A 12,404-nucleotide genomic window follows, 5' to 3' on the forward strand; every position below is an offset into this window, starting at 1 on the left:
CTCAAGCTCAACTCCTTCTGGTCATCTGTATCTGCCTGGCCCTTTGCACCTGGGGAAGGCGGAGCTGGGAAGCTCCCTAGTGCTGGAGCTGGACAGAGCCCCAGAGGGGTCTGTGCTTGTTTGTATGTATAGGGGGTAGGGGGTGGGAAGTGGGGGGGTGACAGACAACTTTGTGGATTGATCTAGCTCAAGAAGGTGAGAAGGAGCCCTAGAGGTGAGAGTTCCACCCTGCCAGTCATCTTTTTAGGTAAATAACCCTACATCCAGCATTTCCCCTTCCCTTCCCATCCCGGCAGGTGCCGGGGGTGTCCAGAGTGCCCAGCGCAGAGGTGTGAACTCCACTTCCTCAGACCTAGGGGCTGCCCTTGGAGATACCCCCTAAGTTCTAGCCCCTGTCTCTGGTCACCCACCATTCTCTACTTTTTCTATAGGGAGCTAACAGCATCAAGCTCCCTGGCCACCCATTTCCTGGACCTCAGATATCGCCTTTAGTCCAGGAACTCCGGTAAAGCTTCTTGGGTCCCTGCAAGGCTGTCCTGGGGCCTGGGAGGAGACGGGTGTGATAGAGCATCTCAAGACACAACCCCAGAGGCTCATGGAGAGGAACAGAGCAAGGACTCGGAAATCTGCTTACTCCATTTGCTAACTGGGTGATTTTGAGCAAATTGCCTGCCAATGCCTCAGTTTCCTTCTCTGCCCAAATAGAGTTGGAGATTCTCATGGTACGGTGAAGTGTGGGGATCAGAGGTCATGTGGAGAGCCTGGTGGACATTCCCTCCAAGGCAGCTCTTAGGGGACATGGGGAGAGAGGTCCTGAGCCCCTCCCAGGTCTGAGGGACTCTAGGAACAGCATTGCTGTCTGGGTGATGCAGAGCAGGCTAGGACCTTATAACACCTTTTGATGGCTGCTAAGTGTGGTAACCTCCTTTGGTCATTCAAAGGAGGAATGCCCTCTGAGTTTTGGATGACACTCAGAGGGCATTCCTGTCTCCATTTCTATTTCTCAGAGTAAACTGCTGAGCCCCAGGGAAACGACTTGTGCCAGCACACCCAACTCTCCTCTGAGTCTCCGTCACAGAGGTCAGTGTTCAGAGCCCCAGGGGTCCCTCCGCAACGCCGACTTCACCTTCCCCCCCACCTCTCGCCCCCAACCTTTAGCACCTACTATTTGCTGCAGGTTAGGTCTGTTTAGCCCCTCCTTTGTGATGGCCAGACAGCAGACACGGGGGAGGGGGGTGGCAAGGGAGACAGTGGAAGCCACCAGCTCCTAGCCAAGCCCACCCCCTGCCCCCTGGAGGGAGGCTCCTCCTTTTAGGGCTGCTTCTGGGAATTTCCACCCCCAGAGCCCTAAGCAGCGACTCCATCCCTGGCTCAATACCTGCGGATCACCCTTGGGAAGACAGATGGGGTGCCAAGCCTGAGGGCGGGTGAAGCTGACCCTAAGGGGCGGGGAGGAAGGGCCCTTCCTTCCTCCTGCCTAGAAGGCACCCCGAGTGCCAGTCTCTGAGGACCAGGAATAATGCAAGACACTGCAAGGACCAGCCTCTGTGTCCAGAAGGCTCCCACAGCTCCATCCTCTGTGCTCGGGTAGCTGGGCCCGAGAGCCGGGTGGCCGGCAAGGGCAAGAGTGCATGCAAGCCCCTGCCGGCGTCCGCTTCACAGTCTCACTGGATGGGAAGGTGGACACCTCACACCTCAGCTCTCCCAATTACTCCCTCCTCCCCCTCCTTTTCCCCCTCCTCCCCCCTTTTCTTTCTCCTTCTCCTCCTCCCCTCTCTCTCTTCCTCTCCCCCCTGAAAACCTGTGGCTCGAAGAGACCTTGGCTTCTCTGGGACTCTACCCCTGGGGACTGCCCACATCTGCTCCTGAGTTTGGGGGCAGGGGGGAGACCTCTCCAGCGATGGGAGCCGCCCGCCTGCTGCCAAACCTCACTCTGTAAGTGTGTTGCATCGCCGACTTGAGTTTTGTTGCCATTTCCAGCCTTGGGGCAGACCTAATCTTGCCGGGGACTCTGGCTGCCCACAAGGACGGCTGGGCGGGTAGGGGGTGTGGGCGTGCGCGCGTGCCTGGGTGTGCGCCCTGGGCTTGCAGCTGGCACCCACACCCGTGTCTGTTTTGTCTCCCCCGACACAGGTGCTTGCAGCTATTGATTCTCTGCTGTCAAACTCAGGTAGGCAGGTGCTCCCCCACTGACTTTTCCCCTTCTCTCCTATCCAGCCTGCTTTCCGGGTAGACAGGGGCAGTTTCTGGCCTCTCCTTGCGTCTGGGAGGCTCTGAGGTTTGGAGGGGTCGGCCCTTGGGGTGAAGTACACAGCAGGGCCGAAAGGGAGTAGGGGACGGGGCATTGGGAGATGCGGGGGAGGGGGAGGTTGCCTGAGATTTTCATCTCAGTGAGTGGACCAGTCCTCCTTCTGAAAAAAACGCTCCCTACTTCCCCTGGGGTTTCTGCGTCTCCATCCCTCTGCACCGGTTCCCCCAGAAAGCTAAGTGCCTGGGGCAGCCCAGGCTGGAGGGACAGAGTCCTGGCGGGGTTGGACGAGGGTGGAGGTGACCGCTCAGGTGAGGCTTGTACTTTCAAAAGCCCTGGTGGGGTCCACTCACCGCTTCACTCCCGCCAACACGGACGTCCCCGGGGGGCTTTTGGGGGGAGGGTGGCCAGCGCGTCGTCGCGCAGGCAGGTTCAGAACGCCCGGCCAAGGTGGGGCGACTCCCTACCTATGGGGCAAAGAGGTCAAGCCCAAAGAGGTTTGTCTGGGTCAGGATTTAGGGTTTGTTTCTCTACGCTCCCCCCCCCCACCCCAAGTCAGTCCCCCTCTGCTCCCCCCACCCCCACGCACACCCCCACCCCAGCCTCAGCCCCCTATGTGAGGCTCGGTCCCTTTTTTGTGATCCTCCATAAAAGTGCAGCTATTAAAATGCACTGGTCCAGAACCGCGCTGGGGCGAGATCGCTTGGCTTTCCCAGGCCAGAGGCCCGCTTCTCTTCATATCCAGTGGGGACTTTTTTTGAAGGTAAATGCCTTTTCTCTGGTAGAGGGAAAGGGGCTGCCTTTGAAGCAGTGGGGGGGTGGGAGAGCGCGACAACTCCCCCCACCCCTTTTCCTTCCCCCTTTCGCTCTAGCCCCGTTCCAGACCTTTTGCTCCACTTCCAGGGAGAGCGAGAAGAAAGCTCCCGGCCTGGCCGGGCGGGGGCTGGGGGTGGGCCCAACCTGTTCTGGAAGGGGAATTAGCACAATGGTGCTGCTGGCTGGGGCGTTTATGGCCCGGCCGAGGCCCCATTCAAGCCTTGGGGAAGGTGGCAAAGCTGTCCTCTCCCCCCTGACGTGCCCCCTCGCCCCCCTCGGAGGGGGGGGCCAGCAGGCCGGACCACAGCCATGCTTGAGGGGCCGTCTGACAAGCAGCTGTCTGCGGCAGTGGAAGGGGAGGTCCCCCCGCAGCGGGGACATGAAAGGAACAGGCAAGGTCCCGCGGGGAGAGCGACTTGTGGGCTGTGGGCTGTGGGGGGGCGTGGGGCTGCTTTTGTGCAGGGCTTGAAGGGGGACGAGGAGAGGAGGGGGCTTCGGGGGGCCCTCTCTGCTCCTGACCTGGAACAGGCAGCCAGGAGGAGGCTGCTCGCCAAGAGGGGCGGAGGTCCTGAACCTGGGCCAGGAGGCTCGGGGCTGGGGAGTCTGGCCAGACCCCACCGAGGGTCCTGGGCCAGCCAGACCCCACCCGCTGGCAGAGAGGCCAGTGAGAGGCAGGCCGGGCAGCTCCCCCACCCCAAATGCTCTCCTTGGTCTTCCCAGAGTGGGGCATCGGGGGCAACCCCTGGCCTGAGTCCCGCAGACACTGCTCTCTCAGGCTGGTGTCTTGCCATGCTCCTGGCCTCTGGGGGAGCTGCAGGTGGAAATGAGCAGTGACAAGTAGGAAGGGTTAACCCTGAGCAGGTTAGCTTTCAGCCTCAGGGAGCTGCTCCCTCACCACCCTCCTCCAAGGTGACATCTCCCACCCGTCTCTATAGGAGAAAGGGGCCCTAAAAGGTGCTGAGAGAGTCTAGCTCTGTTCAGATGGTTGGGATCCAGCCTGGGATAAAGAGGAAATCAGGAATCTGGGGCAGGGCCAGGGAAAGGGATCCAGGGGGAGAGAGAAAAACAAAAATGAGGTGCATTGTACATGCCAGAACTGATGCTGCTGCAAGAGCTGGGACAATGTCATCTGGTTTGCGCCGCCCCAAGGGAAAGGACAGGGAAATAGTCAGCATCTCTCCCACTAGCTCCCAGGTTTCAGGAAGGTAAGAAGAGATGTAGCTTGGAGAAGGCACTTGTCCCAGCTTTGTAGAGCAGGTGGGTGGAAACTTCTCTCCCCTCCTGGTGAAGCCACCCTCCGTCACCGCCAGCCTCCTCCGTTACATTGTGACACAGGCAGGTGGCCGCGGCCACCGCTGATAACGCCCCTGGCTGCTGCCTCCAGCTCCCCCCACCCAGGGGGGCGCCGGCTGGGCCCGCAGAGCAGCGAGGAAGTGAGGAAGCGGACGGGCTTCTTTGAGGGCCCTGCACACCCAGCGGGAGAGGCAGGGGAGACTGGGCAGGAGGCTCAGGCTTCCCTGGTTAGTGCCATAAAGAAATGCTTCCAGAGGCCCTGCAGGAGCCAGGCAGGCTCTCCATATTGCGGAGTGGGGTTCTCCCCCAGCCCAATCTCAAAGCACTAACAGACTAGTTAGCTGCCGTGCGTGCGTGCGTGTGTGCGTGTGTGTACACATGCTGGGGAGGAGGGGGTCCTTCAAAGCCAGTGGGGAGGACTCAGAAGTCTGGCTGTCCTTACTAATAGAGCCCAAGACCCTGGAGTTCTGGGAAGGGGACCAGCACCAAGCTAGACAGCTGTGTGGTCCTGTGGGCCGCCCACATACAACATGGGGGTTAGACACGGTCATCTCGAGGTCCCTCCCAGCTCCCCAAGTCCTAACCCCTGGCCCAGGCTCTATCACATAGGTGTCCCCCAAGCCTGGGCTCCAGGGTGGGGCACGCAAACAAGGTGTCATGATCGACTGGCCCAGTGCCTTACAAAGGTCATGACCACTCCCCTCCTCCCCCAGTCCTTGGCCATATGTCCACTTTGTCCTACACCCTCTACTCCGGCAGGACCTGCCCCCACCACACTCACCTCCTTACCCCTCTCCCCCCGCTGGACCAGTGGTGGCGTCGCCCAAAGCAAATTGACACTATTTTTCCCTTGGTAACCGCAAAGGGGGAGAATCACCCGTCTCCTAATTTTAACCAGTACGTGAGGGACCAGGGCGCCATGACCGACCAGCTGAGCAGGCGGCAGACCCGCGAGTACCAGCTGTACAGCCGGACCAGCGGCAGGCACGTGCAGGTCACCGGGCGCCGCGTCTCCGCCACCGCTGAGGACGGCAACAAGTTTGGTGAGTGCCAGCCCTTGGCCCACGGCCCCGCCCAGCCGCACCCTGCCCCGCCTGGCCTCTGGGCCCACCCACAGACCCTTTGTCAGGGCGGGGGCACCTGCGGGAGCGCAGGGAGAAGGCTCCCGGGCACGAGGGCTGAGGGCTGCACGGCTCCCAACCTCATCCGCCCAAGTCTGGAGGCCTGGCCGGCAGCCCCGATGGACGGAGGTCTTTCTCCCCCTTCCCCCATCACAGCCAAGCTCATAGTGGAGACAGACACATTTGGCAGCCGCGTGCGCATCAAGGGGGCAGAGAGTGAGAAGTACATCTGCATGAACAAGAGGGGCAAGCTCATCGGGAAGGTGAGGCCTGGGACGGGGGCAGGCGACCACGTACATCTTACTGGGCAGGCGCACAGGGCCCCACAGCATCTGCTCCCCTTCTGAGCCCCACACCTCCGGGTGAAGGTAGGGACCTGGGTAGGACTCACTCCCTCTGCCCCTATCCCACCCCCTCCACCACCCCCTCACTTCTCCATTTAAATGAGCCCTTCCCTTGGGGTCCTTGGCTCTGATTAGGGGGCATCTCCCCAGCACGAATCAGTCAAAACTTGAGCCCCTGCATGATACTGCAGCCCCTGAGTTCAGGCTTCAGGGCCAAGCAGGGTTGAGAGCTGGGAATTCACATAAAGCAAGCTGTCCCCTCCCCACTCCACGTTCAGTGAGGCCCATGCCGGCCACCTGCCCGGGTGACCGTTCTGCAATGGGCAGCCCCACTGTGTGCAGGGAGAACTCTATCTCCTTTGGAATCAGTCAGTCTTGGCTTCCAATTCTACTGATTGCTCACCAGCTGACCTCTGGTTTGCTTGTTTGGGGCAAGCCTCAGGCTTCTCATTGGTGTAAATGGGCAGAGACCCCAGGCCATCCACAAGGATCAGCCGTGCAGCTGGTGAGCTGGCGTGCTATCATCGCATGCTCCTTCTTTCCATCTGAGACGGTCTGTTGCCTGCTTTCCCTCCACGCGGCAACACCACTGGGGCCTGCTGGGCTGCTCTGCACAAAAGCCTCACTCCTCCTTATGTTACTCCTCAGGAAATCGGGTCTCAGGGTGGGTAAATAGCTCGGCCCAGGTACACAACTTCAAACGACAAGCCTGTACTTAGATTCACCCCTAGTTCCAGGCAAAACACGTTTCCTTTGTCCACTGTTGCTTCTCCAACGAGGGTGGCCCCAGGTGCAGCCCCTCGGGGCTCACCGCTCCCGTGCTCCCTCCTCGTCCCTACAAAACAGGCCAAAAAAAAAAAAAGGCAGAAGGCCCAGACCGGTGGGTGGACGAAGCCCTCTCCTCCCCTTTCTTCTCGCTCACAGCCCAGCGGGAAGAGCAAGGACTGCGTGTTCACCGAGATCGTGCTGGAGAACAACTACACGGCCTTCCAGAACGCGCGGCACGAGGGCTGGTTCATGGCCTTCACGCGGCAGGGGCGGCCCCGCCAGGCCTCGCGCAGCCGCCAGAACCAGCGCGAGGCCCACTTCATCAAGCGCCTCTACCAGGGCCAGCTGCCCTTCCCCAACCACGCCGAGAGGCAGAAGCAGTTTGAGTTTGTGGGCTCCGCCCCCACCCGCCGGACCAAGCGCACTCGGCGGCCCCAGCCCCTCACGTAGTGGGGGAGGCAGGGGCAGCCACCCCTCACCGGCCTTCCCACCCTTTCCCCTTCCTAATCCAAAGGCCGGGCTGGGGTGGGGGGAGGGGAACCAGGCCCCCCAGGAGGCCCACTGAGGACCCTGAAGTGGCCACGCCTCCAGCCGCAGAGGGGGCAGGACTGCAACCACTAGGGGGCTGGCCCCATAGGGGAGCAGCCCCGCAGCCCAGGCGGGCACAAGCTCCCCTCCCGGGTGGGGCCAACCCCCAAGACAGGCCCCATAGTGTTACCCCCAGAAGCGCTCGCCTCCCAGCCCCGGCTCCCAGGAGCAAGTAGAAAGCTCAGTGAATTCAAGGGCTCGCAGACGACGCTGTCTGGAGTTGGGCTGGCCTCAAATTCTGCTTCCCCCTCCCGTGTCCCTCAGTCTGCCCCCAAACCCCAGATTCCTCCTGGCCAGACTGCTGGAAGGAACTTTTTGTTTCAGGAAGAAAGGGGGGTGGGGGGCAGGGCTGGCCGGTCCTCACATTCCACTACCCGGGCCTGCACCCCGACCCCCAACTCCCAGCCCCAGAATAAAACCATTTTCCTGCAAACGGGTTATCTGGAGGGGGTGGGATGGGGTGGTGGAACCAACCACAAATCTCAAGTGGTAACAACCTTGCTTCTCTAAAAGAGGCACAGAGAGGCGCCTGTGCTCGTCGCAGAAGATAAGCGCGCCCGAGGCCGGGGCGCCGCCCTGGCAGGTGGAGGTGCCGGCCACAGGGGCCCGCCTGGGCCAGCGCCGCGCATTCCCGCAGGGGGGACAGGGTCCGAGTCGAGGGGATGCGGTGACAGGGGGGCCCTGCGCGCCGGAAGGCTCCGCACCCTAGCCCCCAGGGAGGCTGCGGTCCAGGGCGTGCCCGGGCCCCGGGGACAGGCGGGCGCGCCCCTCCCTCCGCGCGGCTCGGGTTTCCTCGGCTCTCGGCGCGCGGCCCCCGCTACCTGTTGGGTCGAAAGGAACCCAAAGCCTCGGGCCGGCCTGAGCCGCCGGGGCCGGGGGCCGGGGGCCGGGGGCCGGAGCGGGGCGGCCCAGCCCGGGGGCACCAGGCCCGGGGGGCGCGGGCGAGCGGCCCCGGCTCGGCGCGGAGCCGGGCCGCTCCCGGTAGCCCGTGGCGGGGCGGCCTGCGGACGCCTGGAGCCTCCTCGCCGGGAGCAAGATTGCTTTTTTCCGGTGAGGAGGGCTGCGGAGGGTGGGGGCGGGGGCGAGGGCGAGACTCGGGGCTCTTGTTCTCCCAGGTCCCCGCTGGGGGCGGAGGAGGGGGCAACACCTGAGGGGGGACCTCAATGGGAGGAGGAGGCCGCGGGGCTTAGCCCGGATGGCCCAGGGGGAGGGCTGCCAGAGCCGGGCTGGGAAAGGAAGCGGGGCAGAGCCCCCTACCCCCCACCCAGAGCGTTGGGTGGGCTTTCCCACCAGCCTCCAGGTGTGTGTTTGGGGAGCGGAACTAAGAGGCCATAAAAACCGCCTCTTTCCTTCTTATTTAATCTTGTCAAGGGGGAGGCCCTTCCCAGCAGCACCCCCCACCCCCCACCCCGCCCGCTCCTCAAGAGAACACCTTCATTCGGCCCTCTCCTCTGCTGAGGGACCTCCAGCCTCGGTTTCCCCTTTCCTCCCTCTTCTTTAAGATAATGCTGGGGAGGAGGGTTATGGAGAAAGAAATAAAAAGATGAAAGACAGCCCTTCCCCAAGAATGACCTGAAAATGAGACAGAATGTTGCGGGGCCTGGTTTAGTCAAAATGGGAGGTGGGCCCAGCAAGTTCTCCTGGTGCCCAAGTTGGGGGTTGGGTGAGGACCCCAGCAGAGCCTGACACCCTCAACCCTGGGCAAGTTAGAAGGTGGGGACAGGGCCGAGAGGGAGGCCCCCAGACCCCAGCACAGACATTCTCCCGCCCTCCAGCTTGTCATAATTACTTTTCACCAGGTTGCTTTCTTTCTTTCTTTTTTTTTTTTTTTTTTTTGCTCTCCCCCATCACAAAGAGTCCTAATCCTGGGAAGAGCGCGGGCCGTGCTGGGGGTAGTTTTCTGGGGGGTGTGTAGGGAGGGTGGTCTGGGGCCACAGCTGATAACTGGTGAGTTCAATGGGACTTTAAAAGCAGGGGCAACACCCAGCAATTACTTGAGGACAAAAGGTTGGGAGCCCCCCAGGTGTGGTGGACTGGACTTTGGGGAGCTGGGGGAGGAGACAGGGAAGGAGATGTGTTGGGGAGGGGAGCTCTTACAATCCCTCTGATTTCCTCAGGAATTTGAGACATTCTTTAAAACTCCAGCCTGCCTCCCCCAACCCGCCCCCCACCCCAGCCGGGCTCTCTGACCCACCCCCACCACTCCCTCCCCCGGGTTAGAGACAGCTTCAAAGGTGGACGGGGGCCCTTTGTCCTGCCTGTGCTTTCTTCTCTGCCTTGCTCTGGCCCCTCCCTCCCTCTCTTTGACCTCCCCAGCATAGACAGGCCTCTGGGGGCCGGCTCCAGAAAGCACTCACTGTTTCCTTTCTTGCTTTTTGAGGTGAGACCTGGCTGGGAGGGACAGAGAATGAGGAAGGACAAGGGCAGCTCCAAAAGGCCTGTGCTGTCTTAGGGAGTGCCATCACTCCACCCCAAGCCCCAAACCTGCGGAGTGTCTGATACCTGCTTCTGGGTTTGGACTTGCCTCGCTGACCCTTCTCTTCACCACACCTTTTAGTGCCTCTCCACCCAGTATCCAGGCTCTATACTCTGGGTCACCTTTCGTACTCTGGGGAAATCTGTTCAGCTCATTCACTCTGAGTTGCTAGTGACTTAGAAGAAGCCAAAGGAATGAATGTCTAATAGTGAAACTTCAGAGGGGATTTAATATGTAGATGCATGTGGTGGGAAGGAGGCTTTCCTAGGTCCCTCAGAAGCCCCAATACCGGCGATCCTGGTTGCTTCTGTGTGCCTGTAGACTAAGCAAGTGCCTGAAGACTAAGGATGGGGGTGGGGACAGGGGCTCACTGCTAATAGTCCCTTCGGGGGAAGTTACAAGGTAGAGGAACAAGCCTCAAATCCTTTGCCTATTTATGATTACCAAGAATTCTAGCTAATAATAGCCTATGTATTGATCTCTCCCTTTCTTGTTCTGCCCTCCAAACAGCCTTATGAGGCAGAAGGGAACCAAAAGGGAAATCCACCCATATTTTAGTCCACACAATGGCTTCAGCTTACATCACTCTCAACCCTGTCCATCCAATACCAATGGCAAGTAACCTCCCAGTTGCCAAGTCAGAAACCTCAGACATCAGCCTCCTCAGCATGTGGCTCAGCCTACAACCCCCTTCTCAAAGGCTTTTCTTACTATGCATGAGGAGGCTGTCCTTTCCTTGTTCGCTCACCTCTCTGATCCTTGTTCTCTCACCTCTCTTCACTGGCTCCTACTCCCCCCCATCATCCCTTCATAGAAAGGTTCCCTAAGAGTTCCCCCATTCTCTTCCCCTGTTGTTCTTCCTGCTGACTCTGAGCAATCTCAACATCTCACCCTTCTCCTCCTTGCACATGACTGCTTTTTCTCACCAACTGTGAAACTCTGCACCCTTGTCGGAACTCATCGTGAATTGTCTAAATTACTGCAATAGCCTCCTACTTAGTCTCTCTGCCTCCTCTCCCCCAGCCCCCTTGTGCTTAGCTTACATTTGCTTGGCTTGCCCCATCCTACCGTAAACCACAGCTCTGACCATATGCTATCACTGACAGACTCTTCACTGTGGTTTTCAAGGAGACTGTACAGCCCTATCCCTACAAGTTCCCTCTAAGACCTCTAGCAAAACTGCAGTCCTCACCCTCCAGCAAACACACTGTCCCTTCTTTACTCGTGAAGTTCCCACTGCCTGCATGCCATTCTTTATCTAACATATTGCATGTCCAAACCCCAGCCATCTCCTCTGCTCTGTGGTTTGCGGCTCTCCTGGGGTAAATGGCATTCGTGGCCACTGGTCTCGTTCCACCTTTCTTGTCCTTGCCTCATGGCACATGTCACAGCTTAGTCATAGTTCTCCTGCTAGACAGCAAGTGCCTCAGAATTAAAATAGTCTGTCTCCACCCACCCCCAGCCCCCATACTCAGCACTGTACATTGCATGGAGTAAATGTTTATTGAGGGAATAAACAAAGTGAAGAACCAGGAAGACAACACCCTGTGGTCCCTCAAAGTGAAGCCAGGATGAAAAGCCAGAGTCCAGCCTCCAGCCTGCATCCTTAGGTATCAGCAAACGAGAGGAGTGGTAGTCATGAACTTGGGTGGGGAAGGGGCCGCAGCAGTTACGACAAACATTTATTTAATCTCTACCATGTTCAAGCACTGTGCTAACCCTTTAGTTAATAAAAAAGGTGGACAAAATATTGTTCCATCCCCTGTTGAGCTCTCTGAAGGTACTTAAAATTTTCCTGGGGGATAAACCCTAAAAAGCGATTCTTTTATGGGACTTTTGGAAATTTCTCTCTTTTACATATTTTACATAAATTTTTACATAAAAAGCAAGTAAACAGTATTTGGTATATTCTGGAAGAGTGAAAGAGGAGATAACAGCTGTTGGAAATATGGAAACTAATGTGTTCTGAGCTCTGAAGAGGGACCACAGCCCATGAGGCAGGCTCACATCACTCCTTATTTTTCCCAGGGCATGTGTGGGAAATCTCAGGCTCAGAGCTGTTGAGTAGGCTGTGGTCACACAGCTGGAAAACACTAGAGTCTCACTCTCTCCCCTCTTCAGCTTCTCCAGTGGCATGTTCTCCACTCTGCTGGAGCTGGAGTGGACGCTGGAGGCTGGGGGCTTGGGGAAGGCTTAGTGGAAGGATTGAGGTTTGCATGATATTTCCAAAGGAGCAGGTTTTCAGTGGGCAGAGAAGATGCTCAAGGGAAAATACCAAGGGGGAGGAGGGGAACAGCATGAGCAGAAAGACCTAAAAACAGGAAAATGTGAGGTGTGTTCAGTGGAAGGTGGGCTGTAGATTGGTTTGGCTAGAGCTAGAATTTTCATAGAGAAGTGGTAGGATATGAATAGGGTAAAATTATGAAGAATGTGATCTTTTGTGCTGTGACAGTAAGGGGATGGCAAAGGACTCTGAGAAAGGGAGTGTCTGAACTGGCAATCGCCAATTTGGGGGGAGGAGGAGCCTGGTCTGGGGGCAGCATGCTGGGTGGCTGGGAGGAGGGGGACTCTGGGATCCATCCAGAGCTCAGAGGCAGGGGGATGGCTCCCCAGTCTCAAGAAAAAAGGTCACTGTTAGACCCTCACCCTTCCTTTTAGTCCTCTGGCCCAGTTCTCTGTCGACTTTCCCTTCTTCCTGGGTGCCCCGGCTTGGCCTCTCCAGTAGTTAATATTTAGACAGCATAGGGGAG

The 12,404-nt window shown here is 58.7% G+C and overlaps 1 protein-coding gene across 2 annotated transcripts; it reads left to right on the forward strand.

Annotated features, from left to right (window-relative positions):
• The first annotated feature begins 1,900 nt into the window (after positions 1–1,900).
• FGF17 (fibroblast growth factor 17) lies at positions 1,901–7,040 on the forward strand. Of its 2 annotated transcripts, none has more exons than XM_077151843.1 (5): positions 1,901–1,935; positions 2,134–2,170; positions 5,223–5,400; positions 5,635–5,741; positions 6,747–7,040. In XM_077151843.1, the coding sequence occupies exons 1-5, from the start codon at positions 1,901–1,903 to the stop codon at positions 7,038–7,040; spliced, it is 651 nt and encodes a 216-aa protein (XP_077007958.1). The 2 variants fall into 2 exon arrangements, with proteins under 2 accessions (XP_077007958.1, XP_077007959.1); XM_077151844.1 differs by having other exon boundaries at positions 5,256–5,400.
• Positions 7,041–12,404: the final 5,364 nt, after the last annotated feature.

This window comes from Tamandua tetradactyla, chromosome 3 (assembly GCF_023851605.1).
Source record: "Tamandua tetradactyla isolate mTamTet1 chromosome 3, mTamTet1.pri, whole genome shotgun sequence".
Lineage (NCBI taxonomy): Eukaryota > Metazoa > Chordata > Mammalia > Pilosa > Myrmecophagidae > Tamandua > Tamandua tetradactyla.

Coding starts and splice junctions, on each gene's coding strand:
- FGF17 (XM_077151843.1), top strand. CDS start 1,901: ATGGGAGCCGCCCGCCTGCTGCCAAACCTCACTCT. Junction 1,936..2,133: donor CTGCTGCCAAACCTCACTCT/GTAAGTGTGTTG, acceptor CCCCCGACACAG/GTGCTTGCAGCTATTGATTC. Junction 5,401..5,634: donor TGAGGACGGCAACAAGTTTG/GTGAGTGCCAGC, acceptor CCCCCATCACAG/CCAAGCTCATAGTGGAGACA.